At 47.9% G+C, this 13939-nt stretch overlaps 8 protein-coding genes across 8 annotated transcripts; 2 read left to right on the forward strand and 6 right to left on the reverse strand.

The window, feature by feature from the left end:
* Positions 1-194: 194 nt before the first annotated feature.
* On the reverse strand, positions 195-605 carry SDH7 (Sdh7p; the record flags this gene model as incomplete). Its single annotated transcript, XM_037281982.1, has 1 exon — positions 195-605. The coding sequence occupies one exon, from the start codon at positions 603-605 to the stop codon at positions 195-197; it is 411 nt and encodes a 136-aa protein (XP_037137877.1).
* Positions 606-794: 189 nt separating this feature from the next.
* Positions 795-3224, reverse strand: HIS4 (trifunctional histidinol dehydrogenase/phosphoribosyl-AMP cyclohydrolase/phosphoribosyl-ATP diphosphatase; the record flags this gene model as incomplete). Its single annotated transcript, XM_037281983.1, has 1 exon — positions 795-3224. The coding sequence occupies one exon, from the start codon at positions 3222-3224 to the stop codon at positions 795-797; it is 2430 nt and encodes an 809-aa protein (XP_037137878.1).
* Positions 3225-3567: 343 nt separating this feature from the next.
* On the reverse strand, positions 3568-5001 carry BIK1 (Bik1p; the record flags this gene model as incomplete). Its single annotated transcript, XM_037281984.1, has 1 exon — positions 3568-5001. The coding sequence occupies one exon, from the start codon at positions 4999-5001 to the stop codon at positions 3568-3570; it is 1434 nt and encodes a 477-aa protein (XP_037137879.1).
* A 264-nt stretch (positions 5002-5265) lies between these two features.
* On the forward strand, positions 5266-6567 carry RNQ1 (prion domain-containing protein RNQ1; the record flags this gene model as incomplete). Its single annotated transcript, XM_037281985.1, has 1 exon — positions 5266-6567. The coding sequence occupies one exon, from the start codon at positions 5266-5268 to the stop codon at positions 6565-6567; it is 1302 nt and encodes a 433-aa protein (XP_037137880.1).
* Positions 6568-6692: 125 nt separating this feature from the next.
* HG536_0B00670 (uncharacterized protein) lies at positions 6693-7844 on the reverse strand (the record flags this gene model as incomplete). Its single annotated transcript, XM_037281986.1, has 1 exon — positions 6693-7844. One exon carries the CDS (start codon positions 7842-7844, stop codon positions 6693-6695), a length of 1152 nt encoding a protein of 383 aa, XP_037137881.1.
* A 941-nt stretch (positions 7845-8785) lies between these two features.
* FUS1 (Fus1p) lies at positions 8786-10240 on the forward strand (the record flags this gene model as incomplete). Its single annotated transcript, XM_037281987.1, has 1 exon — positions 8786-10240. The coding sequence occupies one exon, from the start codon at positions 8786-8788 to the stop codon at positions 10238-10240; it is 1455 nt and encodes a 484-aa protein (XP_037137882.1).
* Positions 10241-10274: 34 nt separating this feature from the next.
* On the reverse strand, positions 10275-10853 carry HG536_0B00690 (uncharacterized protein; the record flags this gene model as incomplete). Its single annotated transcript, XM_037281988.1, has 1 exon — positions 10275-10853. One exon carries the CDS (start codon positions 10851-10853, stop codon positions 10275-10277), a length of 579 nt encoding a protein of 192 aa, XP_037137883.1.
* A 518-nt stretch (positions 10854-11371) lies between these two features.
* On the reverse strand, positions 11372-13306 carry AGP1 (amino acid transporter AGP1; the record flags this gene model as incomplete). The annotated part of the gene is made up of 1 exon (XM_037281989.1): positions 11372-13306. One exon carries the CDS (start codon positions 13304-13306, stop codon positions 11372-11374), a length of 1935 nt encoding a protein of 644 aa, XP_037137884.1.
* Between the last annotated feature and the right edge of the window lie 633 nt (positions 13307-13939).

Here is a 13939-nt window from a genome sequence, read left to right on the forward strand (position 1 = left end):
TGCCATTAACTTGCTTACAATGATAAGTTAAGTCAAAAATTTCAGCTAAGCGTCTTCGTGCGGCGTGATGCTATATACAAGGGCCTTCTAACAAGGCCATAGGAGTCCTATAAAAAGAGGCCTGAAGTTGACGATTTGAAGCCATTGGGCTCTCAGTCTAGTGTCTTTGCGTCTCCAAACATGGCTGAGGAAGATCAGTTGTTGTCGTCGTCCGCAACTTTGCCGTCGCGGACCTGCTGGGTCTCCTTCATCAGCTCGTAGAGTTGAACCACTTGCTCCGGTGACAGCTTCTCGAGCACTTCGGAGGTCAGTGTGCCCTCCAGCCAGTCACCTTTGCTGATAAGGTGCAAATAATCTTGCCAGCTGGCAAGAAATCCAACGATATGAAGCGGGTTGTCGATACCTTTATGTAGCTTGAATTCATTCTTCACGTAGTTATCCCCAAGCTCTCTCTGCAGTACGGGCAGGTTCTTGTGCTCTCGTAAGATTCTTCTGTATAGATGCAGCGGTGGGAGTAATGGTTGGCTTTCAGTCGCTCTTCTTCCCCGGCGTGCAGCCTGCAGCACCGAACTTGCTCTCTGTAACTGTGTACAATTGGCTCTCATTTGAACCGGACGGCTTCGAAATCCTCTGTCTCGAAGGGGTCTGTTCCGATAGAAACGTTTAAACTATACTTGTATTTGATACACTCGGACCCGCTACGCTGCTGTGTCCGTAGGCCAGAAAAGCCGACTTTCTATCGGATGGTAAGACATTATTTCATACATGCGGGTCTATCTAATTCTTGGGCAGGACTAGTGGAATCCCTCAGGCAATAAGCCTAGTTTGTTCATTCTTATCTTGACGGCATTCCTGTGACCATCTAGACCTTCAACCTTGGCGACACACATCACGGCCTTGCCGATGTTTTCCAGACCCTCTGGGGTAACGATCTGGGAGGTGATGAACTTCTGGAAGGTGGTGGTATTCACGCCGCTGTACTGTCTGGCGTAACCGTAAGTGGGCAGAGTGTGGTTGGTACCACTAGAGTAGTCGCCGCAGGATTCAGGAGTGTAGGCACCAACAAATATGCTGCCCGCGTTGTCGACTAGCTTAACATAATCTTGGGCATTCGCAATTTGAAGGATCAAATGCTCAGGAGCGTATTTGTTGGAGATGTGGAATGCCTCCTTGTGGTCCTTGCAATTGATGATGGCACTGTGGGCAATGCACTTGCGCACGATCTCCACTCTAGGAAGTTTCAAGGCCTGCTCGTGAACAGCATCCTGCACTTGCTTGATCTTTTCCTCGCTTATGTTGACACCAAGCAGGATAACTTGTGAGTCAACGCCGTGTTCAGCTTGAGATAGAAGGTCACTTGCGACAAAATCGACATCGGCTTGTTCATCACAGATGACAAGGACCTCGCTCGGGCCTGCTGGCATGTCAATAGAACACAAAGCCTGTGTGTCATTTTGAACATACATCTTAGCAGCGGTAACAAATTGATTACCTGGACCCAGGATCTTGTCGACCTTGGGAACTGATTCAGTACCGTATGCCATGGCAGCAACTGCCTGTGCACCACCAGCCAAAACGATCTTGGAAGCACCTACTTTATCGGCAACATAGACGACTTCAGGAGAAACTTTACCGTCAGATTTACGTGGTGGGGAAGCGAAGATAATCTCCTTACAGTTGGCAACCTGTGCTGGGACACCCAACATTAGCGCGGTACTTGGCAAGATAGCAGTACCACCCGGGATATAAAGCCCGACTTTCTCGATCGGACGAGGGAATCTCGAGCATAGAACACCCGGTTGGGTCTCCACCTCTAGAACTTCAGTTTGCAACTGAGCAGCGTGAAACTTGCGGACATTTTCAATGGACAGGTCCAGAGATTCTTTCATTTCGTCGGTAAGGCCCTCGAAGTACTCCTCAGGGAAAGGAGCGTTCAAAACGGGACTCCTCAGATTAACTCCATCAAATTTCGCTGTGTATTCGATAAGTGCCTTGTCCCCCTTGTTTTTGACATTTTCGACTATTGGGTTGACCAGATTCATAATCTCTGAGGTTTTTTGGATTGGTCTCGCCAAAGCTTTCTCAACGCCAACGGTATTTTCTGAGGAGAGAACGTTTAGGGAAATTTTTACATTAGATTGATCTTCAGGGGCCTTTGCAACCTCTGCTTCTTTTTTCTGAGTGATGAATTTTGGTTTAGCGTCACCTTTCCGCCTAGTGACCTTCAAGTGTTTTTTCTGCAAATTTTGTTCAACATCTGCTAAACTGACCCCGTTAGCTACAAGTTTAGTCATGGCGAAGTAGAAAAGATCCGCTGCCTCCCATGCCAATTCGGATTTACTTTCGGCCTCGGTCAGTTCCTCTGCTTCCTCCTTGATCTTAGCAGTTAAAAGCTCTGGATCAGAAAACAATCTACGGGTATATGATCCCTCTGGCGCGTTATCCAGCCTCTCCTTCAGTAGCTTTTCCAACTCAACGAGGCCATGGTTGAATTCTCCGAAACAGGATACAGTATCCAAGTGACAGAAATCTGAGGTCTTACCACAGGGCTCAACAACAAATTTCAAAGCATCTCCGTCACAGTCCAACTGAATGGAGATAAGCTTTTGAGTGTTTCCCGAGGTAAGGCCCTTTTCCCAGATCTCATTGCGGGAACGTGAGTAGTACACGCCGGCCTTCTTTTCAATGGCTACCTTCACCGAAGCTGCAGAAGAGTACACTAAGCCTAGGCATCTTTCGTTAGCGTCCACCACCAACGTGGTATACAATTTATCTTCACGGTCTGTCTTGATGCTAGAGATCACGGCTTCACTGAAAGAATCAACTGTAATCTGGTCAACAGGAACAATGTCGTTCAGACGGAAATCTGTCTTGATAGAAAACCTGTTCTTGTACGCAGAATCTTTTAGAACACTAAGTCTCTCTTCTGGAATACCAACGTTTTGGCAAAGATGATCAACGTAACTCTGTTGGTCGACGAACAACGTAGAAACACCGTTATTCAGCAAATCAACTATCTTTTCATCATCAAATGCGGAAGAATCCTTCAACAAAACAGAGATAAACTTAATTTCCGAGCCGAATTCATCGACAAACTTCTTGATTTGTTCGGCATTCAAAACTGAGCTATCAATAAGGGCTTGGTCGGCTAAAGTCAGAAAAGGTTTAGCTGCTATGGCGCTGGAGAAATCTTTGCCATAGAGAGGCAAAACCGGGAATACCATGATGGAATTAACTGCAAGTTATTTTTCCACTGCTCTGAGGTCGGAATGTAAGACCAACAGAATAATATGAAGGCTCAATTACCAATATATATATCAATTGAGCTCGTTTGAAAAATCAACTGCTTCTTTCTGTAGTTTCTTGACTCATCATCGTGGTGTGGAAAAAATCACCCAAGTAAGACCTGTCATTTAGTACGTTTGCAGCACAGGCCTTAGTAGGATGTGAATCACCTCGTTCCAGCTGCTTAATGGCCTCTACACTTGCAATGCAGCGCTGAGAATTTGCCGTATCTTCCTAACTGCCGGGCTATGGCTTGGTCCTCTTTCCGAGCTGAGGCGAAAGCTAGAAAAGAAGCTGATCGTTCGACGGCGAGCGCAGGTCCTCTTGCCTTTCGGAGGCCAGTGGAAGTTCGTTGGGACACTCGATGCTCTGGTGGCCATCTCTCTCACATAACGCGCACCATGCTTCTTTGCCGGCTGCGGCTTCTATCTTTGTCTTGGATCTTGAAAGCGCTAAGGAATCGACAGTGTCCGAGCGGTAATTGTGAATATTTGTGTCATCTCGATAAGTCGGCGATCTCATATGTCTCTGCTGTTGCAAAAGGTCCTCCAGTTGCGCAATCTTCACATTGGCGTTGTAAAGCTTTTGTTGAAGCATCTGCGTATCCGCATCCACGTTAGCATGGCTATTACCTTGAGCCCTAAGATACTCGCCGCTCAAGGAGCTGTACTCTTTGCTCAGAGATTCGTTCTGCAGTTTCAACTGTTCTTTTTCCTTAAGCCATTTCGTCTGAGCCGCCTCCAAAAAGTTAACTCTCTCCATCAGCTCGCTGATTGTCTTTCTAAGCTGCGGCACTGATTCGGAACCATTATTTTGGCTCGTTTGAGCCATTATTACTCTCTCTTCGTTAGCTTTGATTTCTTCATGCAGCTCCTCTACCACCGCCAACAGTTGTTCATGTTCGGTTTCGAAAAACTGTTTTTGTTTCTGTTGTTGTTCCTGTTCTATCTTCAGTCGACGCCGCAGTGTGTCCATTTCTTTCTCCATTTCTCGCAGACTAGATTCGTAGTGATCAATGGTGGGTTGAATATCCTCCAGTACCATTCTTTGATCGTCCAGCAATCTCTTGAACTGTAGAATTTCTCTATCCTGTCTCTCGATCTTGTGTTGATATTCTTTTAGAAGGTGGGACGATGGATCTCCTGAGCCTGTTCGACGACCGGGCACTGACGAAGGAGGAACCATGTCAAGATCCCGCTCATGATCAACGTTCTCTTCCAAGTCTGGGATGTTCCCATTCCTCGTCGCAGTTCGTTGCTTCGGCAACCCGGACTGACTGCCGTTCTCTAGAACGCTGTTGCCAGACATTCCCCTGACTGGAGTCGGGGACAGCGGGTCAGACGAGATCTGCCGTCTGACAACCGTGCTTTCCGTGCTCTCTGAGCTGCTCACTCGATTCCACACGCGCGTAGCAGAATCGAACGTCAAATCTGGTGCCATAGTACTTCGTCGGGACGCCGTTGGTTGTCCCGGCTGTGCAGAATCTAGTAGCGAAGCTATCTTTTGCAGCTGAATGAATAGCCCGCTTTGCGGATACTCAGTATTGAAATATCGCTTGCTCCTGAAACTACCATCATTCTTGCCAATGTTAGCCAACAAATCAACACCGACATATATCCCAGGTTTCGTATCGACCGGTCCTATGTATTTCAGCTGTCCTCGGCCAACGTTCGGGATGTGAACGAAACAGCCTATTTTGTCCTGGTATCTATTCATAGCCTACACGCCCTAGAGCGCTCAAATAACCCAGCAGCAATGCAATTGAGCCCTTCCAATCGTCGTTCTAGCAAGAATCTTGGTCTTACTACTCATCTTTCATCATAAGTAAGCTTCCTTTAACAGGGTTACCCGCTTCAAGATGCGAGGCGAGGCTGTAACAGTTAGCTAGTATCCTGTACTTAAGGGACTTCAGATTCGCCATTGAAGATCTACAGTTTCAACCATCTTCCTGAAGTCATTTGGACACTAGCAGTTACGACGATGGACGTCGATAGGCTAATTACAGAGGCTGAAAGGTGTTTCAATGATAGTAACCATGATGATGCGGTTGCTAAGTTGACTACGGCTGCAAGAAGTGATCCTACTGAAGAGCAGCAGTCTTATATTGAGTCTTTGATTCATCGGATCTCCGAGCACGTTGTTCAGAACGGGAACGAGGGTGAGGGTGAACGTGGGATCGGTAGCAGTTTGATGAACACAATGATGTCCAATAATAACGGATCTTCCCAGTCGCAATTAGGGAAACTGGCGCTGCTTTCTACAATTCTCGGCAGCAGCAAGAACTCTAACGGCTTCAATCTGCAGTCTGTTGTTTCTTTGCTTGGGAGTGGCAAGAACAACCAGCAGCCGAATCAAGGGTCCATGGGTAGCTCCGGTCTTGCTTCCTTGGCTGCCCAGTTCTTTGGATCGAGCTCGCGGCCCCAACAGCAGCAGCAATCTCACCAGTCAGGATCCTTTTCAACTCTTGCCTCTATGGCCTCGTCTTATATGGGCAATTCCGGCTCTCAGGGAAGACCTCAGCAGCAATATCAGAGCGACTATAATCCTTCGGGGACTCAAGGTGGCCAGGGATACGGTGGCTACAGCGAAGGGCACGGTCGCCCTCAGTCGCAAGGCTACCAAAACAATCAAAGCCAAGGCGGTTCCGGAACATTTTCGACTTTGGCCTCTATGGCTGGGTCATATTTAAGTGGGTCCCAGAAGCCTCAGGGACAGCACCAAGGGAACCAAGGATATCAGCATAATCAAAGCGGCAGTCAAGGCTATCAAAACAACCAAGGCTATCAAAATAACCAAGGTTACCAAGGAGGCCAGGGCTACCAAGGAGGCCAGGGCTACCAAGGAGGTCAGGGCTATCAAGGAGGTCAGGGCTACCAAGGAGGTCAGGACTATCAAGGAGGTCAGGGCTATCAAGGAGGTCAGGGCTATCAAGGAGGTCAGGGCTATCAAGGAGGTCAGGGCTATCAAGGAGGCCAGGGCTATCAAAACAACCAAGGTTACCCAGGAGGTCAGAACTCTCAAGGAGGCCAAGGTTATCACGGAGGTCAAGGCTATCAAGGAGGCCAAGGTTATCAAAGTGACAACCAGTCACAAAATGATGGACAGTCTAAAATGTCTGGTTTCATGTCAATGGCTGGGTCACTACTAGGTCAAGATAAACCCCAGAGTAACTCGAATTACCAAGGCGGTCCATCACCTCAAGGTAGACCATCTCACGGTGGCGAGCAACAAGGCGGTGGTAATTTCCAGTTCTCTGGTAACTTCGTCCCTAATAGATACTGAGTTACATATTCGCTAACGCAGTGTTTATTTCCTTGTCCTTATATCAATAAGTAGTATACTACAACTGTAAAATGAGAGAAGGGATAGTGAACAGATTATTCCTTAAGGTTAAGTGTAGCCATTGTTTACTCCGGTATCAAAGGCAAAACATTCGTTCTGAATAGTTGGAAAGTATCGACAGAATTGCCAACGTACACGTTACCAGCGGGCGTGTACTCACACAATAAGTACAACCCGTTGTTTGCAGGACACTCAATGGCTGCACAACCAACTTCAGTCGTAGAGGCCCATACCAGCTGGGTGAAGTGGCCAACGTCATAACCGTCATGAACAATACCGGTGACGTTGTTGAAATCATAATATCTAATTTCATTGTACCAAAAGTCCACTAACGCAGTTGCACTAGAGTAAGTACCGAAGGCGATGTTCTCACCCTGGTTATTCCTAGTAGAAGAATGCAATAAGTTACCTGAGCAGGGATCGTAGTTTGTACCCTTCAGAGAGTTTGCATAGTTATAAGCCCAAGCGGAAAGATCGTCACTCCAAGTCAATGGCGGGGTGTTTATATGTAGAGCTCTCTTGGCATTGTGCTCAGCCAACACGAGATTAGCCGTGGCACTATCTAGCGTGGTTGGCTGAGCAGTGGAGCTAGAGCTGCTTGGCGTTTCGCTTGAGATCTCACTGGGAGCGGCAGCGCTGGTGACCTGTGAACTTGAGGTGGCCTGCTGGGAGGAGTCCCAGGATGAGCTTGGTGTGGCCTGCTGGGAGGAGTCCCAGGATGAACTTGAGAGAGAACCGGTGCTTGAAGCCTGATCGGTAGCGGAGGAGTCGGAAGTGGACGCTTCGGACATTGAGTCAGCGCTGCTGGATGCAGCTTGCGAGGAGTCAGTCGAGACGATTTCCACGTAGCTCGAGGAACTGTAAGGACTTCTCACGTCGACGCTGGTAGAGTTCGAGTAGCGGAACGACGAGCTGCCGGTAGGAGACCCGATCGAAGATCTGCCAGAGGAAGTCGACGAAATCCCAGGAACAGAGCTTGTCACAACGGGACCCGTGATCTCCGGGCGCCCCGACGAGCTTGGCGACGATGAACTCTTCAAAGAAGGGGAACTGATTGGTGTCGAACTGATCTCTGCAGAGGTCGAGATTCCCGATTTGAAAAAGGTTTGCGCCGTAACAGTGGCAGTAAAGTCTTCCCAGACAGTGGTTTGTGCAGCAGCACTAGAAACAGCGGCCAGCAGCGACAGCGAAACTGCAATAGACTTCATTGCAGGCATTTTTTCTCCAAGATTTGAGCTTCAGTTTCTCACACTGCCAGTAAACCCCCCCGTCAAATGTTTCACGTTAAATTCCCATATCTTAAACGCCATATATACACTTTTTTCCCACAAACCCACAACCAAGCACGATTTAGCTCCACATGGCTTGTGTAAACAGCACAATCTCACCACTCCAATCAAGAAAGCCAAAGTAGCAGGGAGCAAACAATAGAATCTCTCTAACAGTTAACCAAAAACCTCCTTCATAAACCATACGCTACAACCAGTTGTCATCCCAATTAACCTTACCGATTGCCTTGATGCTTGTTTAGGATTTAGACTTTCGTATATTTCTCCTAATCCGGCTAATCTCCGTTTGGGTATTTCCCAAACCGGAAACTCCTCCCATCAGGCAAGCGCATCTTGAACCCGCATCCCTTTCAGGAAAACCCAGCAAGTCAAAATCTGAGATCCTCGGCAAAATTGCATCGTCGGCCTGTAGAGTGCGAGCGCTCATGCCCCTGATATGCCGATCGCTGGATGTTACCACGGTTGCGCCGTGCCCGCACGGCGCTGTGCGCAACCTTAACAACCTCGCCCACACAAAGCGCGCGATTAGTTACGGAGTGTCGTATTTCCCGAATTGAATGCAGGTCTCCTTGAAACCTGCTACTTTCGTGTTGGCAAATTCAACAAAAATCGCTGTCGACCTTCTGGGACACTCTCCTGGCATCTGAAGGGGTGAGATGGCGGTCTTGATCGCTGAAAGCACACCATGAGTTGGAATCGAAGAAGCGTAAGCTTGTGTCACGTGACTTGAATCTTGGACGTTTCATATAGAGGGTAGATGAAACATAGTGTAGCAGTGCTGGGGAGTATTTAAGCCTAGCTCGGTGATGTGGTGCGGTGTGGGCCAGTAGTGCTGGGCTAATGAGTGGTGGTAATATTTGGTGTCTTTCATGACCACTTTGATCGCGACCACTGTGACGTTATACCCGTCGCCGGCGAGCTCGAGCCTTAACAGCTCGCTGGCCAGCCCGTCGAGGGCTCCCACTACTGTAACTCATCTGGTAACTAGAACGTTGGCGTCTGACGAGCCGACAGGCGTTCCGCTGGGGACTTTTGACTCGAACGCGACGTCGGCGTCTGGACTCACGATCGGCCTTGCGATAGGGCTGCCTGTGGGGCTGTTCTGCCTTGGGCTCCTGGTGTTTCTGTTCTACTTCTATTGGAGAGGCAGTGTCCTGGAGTCGAGTGCTGTTGCGAGCGGGTCCCGAGAGGCGGAGAATCACATGAATGAGAAGAGCTGGCTGCCAAATCTGATATATGGCGGCAGGGATGCCGACGACAATTCCAGCTATCTGAACGTCAAGCGTCTGCCTTCCGTGTCGTCCAAGATACAGTACAGGATCTCGCGAGCTGCGCCGCAGCATATCTTGACTCCGAAGGCGCCCTTGTGTCGAGAGTCGCACGGTGATCCGCTGGCGGTGAACGACGAGGTCGATACTTTCCTCTACTCGCGGCCCCCCAACATCTACCACATCGATTCGAAGATGCCCTCTACGAACAATCTTGCGAATGGAAGCAAGGTGTCGGTCAATGGTCCGCATTCCATATCCTCCTCGACTGGAGAGGTCAACCCATTGCGAAGAGCATCGCGGAAGTGGAGCTACCAGTCTCCCTTGTCCAGATGGTTTCTCAGGAGTTCGACGTATTTGCAAGATGGTCTGACACTTCCGATGTCCATAAAGACGCCAACTGTGCAACTAAAGCAGCTGAAAATCCTCTCTCGGATCAACAAAGAGTATGCCAACTCTTGGCAATTCGTCGACGATGAAAAGTCTCCAATACTCGATAGGATGGACGATTGCTCTGACGAGCAGGGCAGCCTCCCTTCGGCTATGGACGGGGACGGCTGTGCTATTCAGAAGCCTTCTTCAGGGATTTACGGCACGATTGATCCGCAAACATTCGAAGTACGAGACGAAGCGATGGGAGGCGACAGGTCTCTGAAGCTGGGCCCCGCGCCGAGTAATATCGAGAAAGGCGGGAAGAACCGGCGACAGAGAAGGCAAAGCCGCCTCAGGCAGCATCTGCAGCAAATTTCAAATGTGAAGCCCCTGCCGGTTATCCCGAAAAGCACGTCCGGATCCCATGGCAGGTTCCAGATCGGTCGTGTGTATAAAGTGGTTCAAGAGTACAAAGCAAGGCTTACGGACGAAATCTGTATCGAGGCTGGTGAATTTGTAAAGATGCTGGCGACTCACACCGACGGCTGGTGTCTCGTTGAAAAGTGCACAAAAGACGGAGTCACGGAATCTATCTGCGAAGACAGGAAGGATATAAACGACAAAAGTTACTTAAATGATGACAGGGGCATAATACCTGGCGACTGCTTGCAGCAAGCCAAATAATATAGGGAAATGAACTCAGAGACAACTCGCACGTCTAAGAATAGATTTTGACGGGGTTTTCTTCGAAGGTCTTCTCTCCGGGTTCGGCAGCAGGAACACCAAACACCAATTGGGCGTGAACGTTCCAGGTTGCTGGGATTTCCTTGGGAAGAGCCGCCTTGACATAGCCGTTGTAGTGCTGCAAGTGTGCGCCCAGTCCCAATTCTCTGAGAGCAGTCCAGGTATGAATTTGAGCAGCACCGGAGGAGTGGTCTGCAAATTGAGGGAAAGCTGCTGCAAAAGCAGCAAACTTGGCCTGCAATTGTTCGGTCACGACGTCATCAGTGAAGAAGATGACTGAACCGTAAGCCTCGTCCCTGGCTGATTGAGGTCTTTTCTTGCCAGATTCGCCAGGAATGCTCTCGACTACGCGGTCCCAAACTTCTTTGTGGGCTTTACCGGTCAGGATGATTGCACGGTTCACCTGCGAGTTGAAACTTGTTGGAGTGTCTCTGATAATAGCTTGAACCACCGCCTGTACGTCGTTAATGTTGACACCTGAAGGTAATTCAGGTTTTAAAGCATAGACGGTACGACGGGAAGCCACGGCTTTCAAGTAGTTTGCGGCAGTCATAATTATCAAAACGAATTGGGATCTGGTGTATCTTGAGAGATTCTCACAGATTTTACAAGGAAAATATTATGAAAGAACTCGTCTTGGAAAACACGGTATGTAAGCGTCCTTTATAGATTCAAAACTGGGTGCTGCCTGGTCAAATTTGTCATCCTGGCTTTTCAGAATGCCGCCCACCAGATCTCAATACCATGCCGAAAATCTCAGCTATGCGATGTTCGCTTACACACCGCTTACTAAAACTGACACATCTAAGCGATGGAATGGTAAAAAAGCTTCGTGAAAAGGCTTATTTCGTAAGTAAAAATTCGTTAGTAAGAGAATGGCTATTTGGCTTTGGAAAATAACTAAGATAGAATATTCTTATCGATTCATTAGGCAAATTTTCTGCTCTGACTTTTATTGAGAGCCGAAATATAATACTAATACACTTTTACATATCTGTGACCAGCAGCTGAATGATTTAGAGTGATGAAATAATGGTGATTATATGATGCAAGTGGTATTAAGCTGTAGGTTCAACACCAGAAAGCAACAGCACGCTTCCAGAATGGTCCATTTCTTAGCTTTTCCTTCGTCTCTTCGTCCTCTTGTCTTAGTAGGTCCTCATCGAAAATTTGTCTATGCGAATCCACATCGATGTCCTTGGCTCTGATGAATAGTTTCCAATCCTTCTTCCAGATTGCATAGCCTATGTAGAATGCAATCAGGATTGGCATCGCAAGGTAGTTTTGGAAAAAGTTTTGCACATCCAATTTGTTAGTGCCGATCGGTGCAATTGCGACCCAGAACTGAGCAATTAGTGCAAGCATCAACATCATGAATGAATACCATGAACCCCAAACACCCGTTTGGGATCTGAAGCCAATTTCTCCGACGGATCTGCCCTGGACTGCCATCGCCCTTCTGAATCTGATGTGAGATAAGCAGATACTTGCCCAAGTGAAAATCTGGGACAGACCGGAGATGGCAAGCAGCCAGGTAAAAACGTCTTCCTCCTTGGGGGAGGCTGCACAGAATGCAATGACACCAAACAGGGCTGATACTATCATGGCTCTTGCTGGTCTACCGCTTCTGTCAATATAATTGAAGAACTTTGGAGCGAGGCCTTGCTGTGATAGCGACAGCAAAATACGGGAGCTGGAATAGAAAGCTGAGTTAGCGACAGATAGAACAGATAGAAGAATAACTGCATTGATGAAGTGAGGAACAACTTTAATACCATGAGAAGCGACGGCAATAACGTATGGAGATGCTTTCACCTTGCTACTACCAGAACCCATTAACTGCGGGGAGTTGTAAGGCACCAGGAAACCAACCATGGCAATTGAACCCAAGAAAATGCACATAATCCTGTAAATAACCTTCTTTGCGGCGGATGGAATGGATCTTCTTGGATTAGATTGCTCGCTTGCAGTCAGAGCGATGAACTCACTACCACCAAAAGCGAAAGCGGCAGTGACAAAGGTAGCAACGACACCCTTGAATCGATCAATGGCTTTGTCACCTCTGAACGCACCTGGGTCATGCCAGTACTTTGCTCCGATGTAACCGTCATTACCGGCACCACCCGAAGCAATGATGATACCCAATATGAAGAAACCAATCATCATGAGCACCTTGCAACAGTTGAAGAAAAACTCAGCTTCAGCGTAACCACGAGCACCAAAAACGTTAATAACAATAATCAAGAAATAAAAGATGACAACGAAAACGTCAGAGTTCACCTTTGTTGTCCAGTATTGAATTGTCATGGACGCCGTGACCAATTCTAACGGACAGACAGTCAGCCATTGCAAACAGTAGACCCAGGCAACAGAGAACCCAAACGCGGGACTCACTAGCATGGAAGGATATGCGTTGAATCCACCAATCAAATTACTGTAAACGACAGCCATCTCACCGGCTGACTGGATAATACAGTAGATACAAGTACCCATGATGGCATAACCGACAAGCAGACCGGCGGGACCGGCGTTGACTAACGCTCTACCGTTACCCACCAGCAGACCGGTACCCACACCTGTCCCTAGAGAGATCATCACCACATGACGAGGCTTGATGCTTTTCTTCAAAGATTCTTTCTTCGCAGGCGCTAGTTCGCTGGCAGATTTAGAACCGCTCTTCGTGTATCCGTTCAACGTTGCTGGGGAAATACAGGTAGTCAGTTCATTTTCCAGATCCTCCTCGGCAGAGCTGCTGTGCTGCTGTCTACGGAACGAGTCCACAAAGTGCCGCAACGCACCTCTGGCTTCACCGGAGCCCCGACTCATATGTGCGTTTGCAATTTCATCGGCATCATTACTACCATTCTGAGCGTCCATCCCACTATCGAAATACTCAACTTCGTTGTCTAGTTCTTTATTCGTCACTGCCTGCTCCCCGGCCTTCTTCATATCCTCCATCTCATATGGAGGAATAATATTCGAATTGAACGATGATGAAGATGGCATCGTGATCGGAGCCACTGATTTATATTCTCACTTCTTGACTAGAGAGAAATCGTACTCTACTCACAAGTCTCCTAAGAAACAAGCTACCACCGAAATTTCATTGCTTTGATAATTATGAATATATATAGTCATCCTTCCACATACCCAGACGAAAGTTTCTCTAAAGCCGTAAAGAAACTTCCCCGTAGTGATTACTGATTACTGATTGCTTAATCAAAAATTTTCTTTTCTATCCCGCATCCATCCCTCGCAGACGATCTGATCTTGGCATATGTGACTAAACCAATGAATTTCCTCCATCCTCGTCTGATGGAACGGCATAAAGACCATACCAGTTATCGAGAGGCAAAAAACCGTATTGCCGTCTCGATAATACTTCTCTCTACGGCTGATTTCTCTGTCGCCTGTCGCGCCGAAGTTCCATGCGGCGAAAAAGCTTCGATAAAGGAAATCTTAGAGGAAAAAGAAATTCTAATGCCTTTCGAGATTTCACTTCGGATAAACTAGTTTATCCGAAGTTGAAAAAAAGTGGGTAGGTTACCCGGCCCTCAGCATTCCGATATTATTTGTGTCGGGTAACAGCACTCTTTTTTTTCCTCACTTCCGTCCCCTGGAACGTACCAGTTGAAGGTT

This window comes from Torulaspora globosa, chromosome 2, assembly GCF_014133895.1.
Source record: "Torulaspora globosa chromosome 2, complete sequence".
Classification (NCBI taxonomy): domain Eukaryota; kingdom Fungi; phylum Ascomycota; class Saccharomycetes; order Saccharomycetales; family Saccharomycetaceae; genus Torulaspora; species Torulaspora globosa.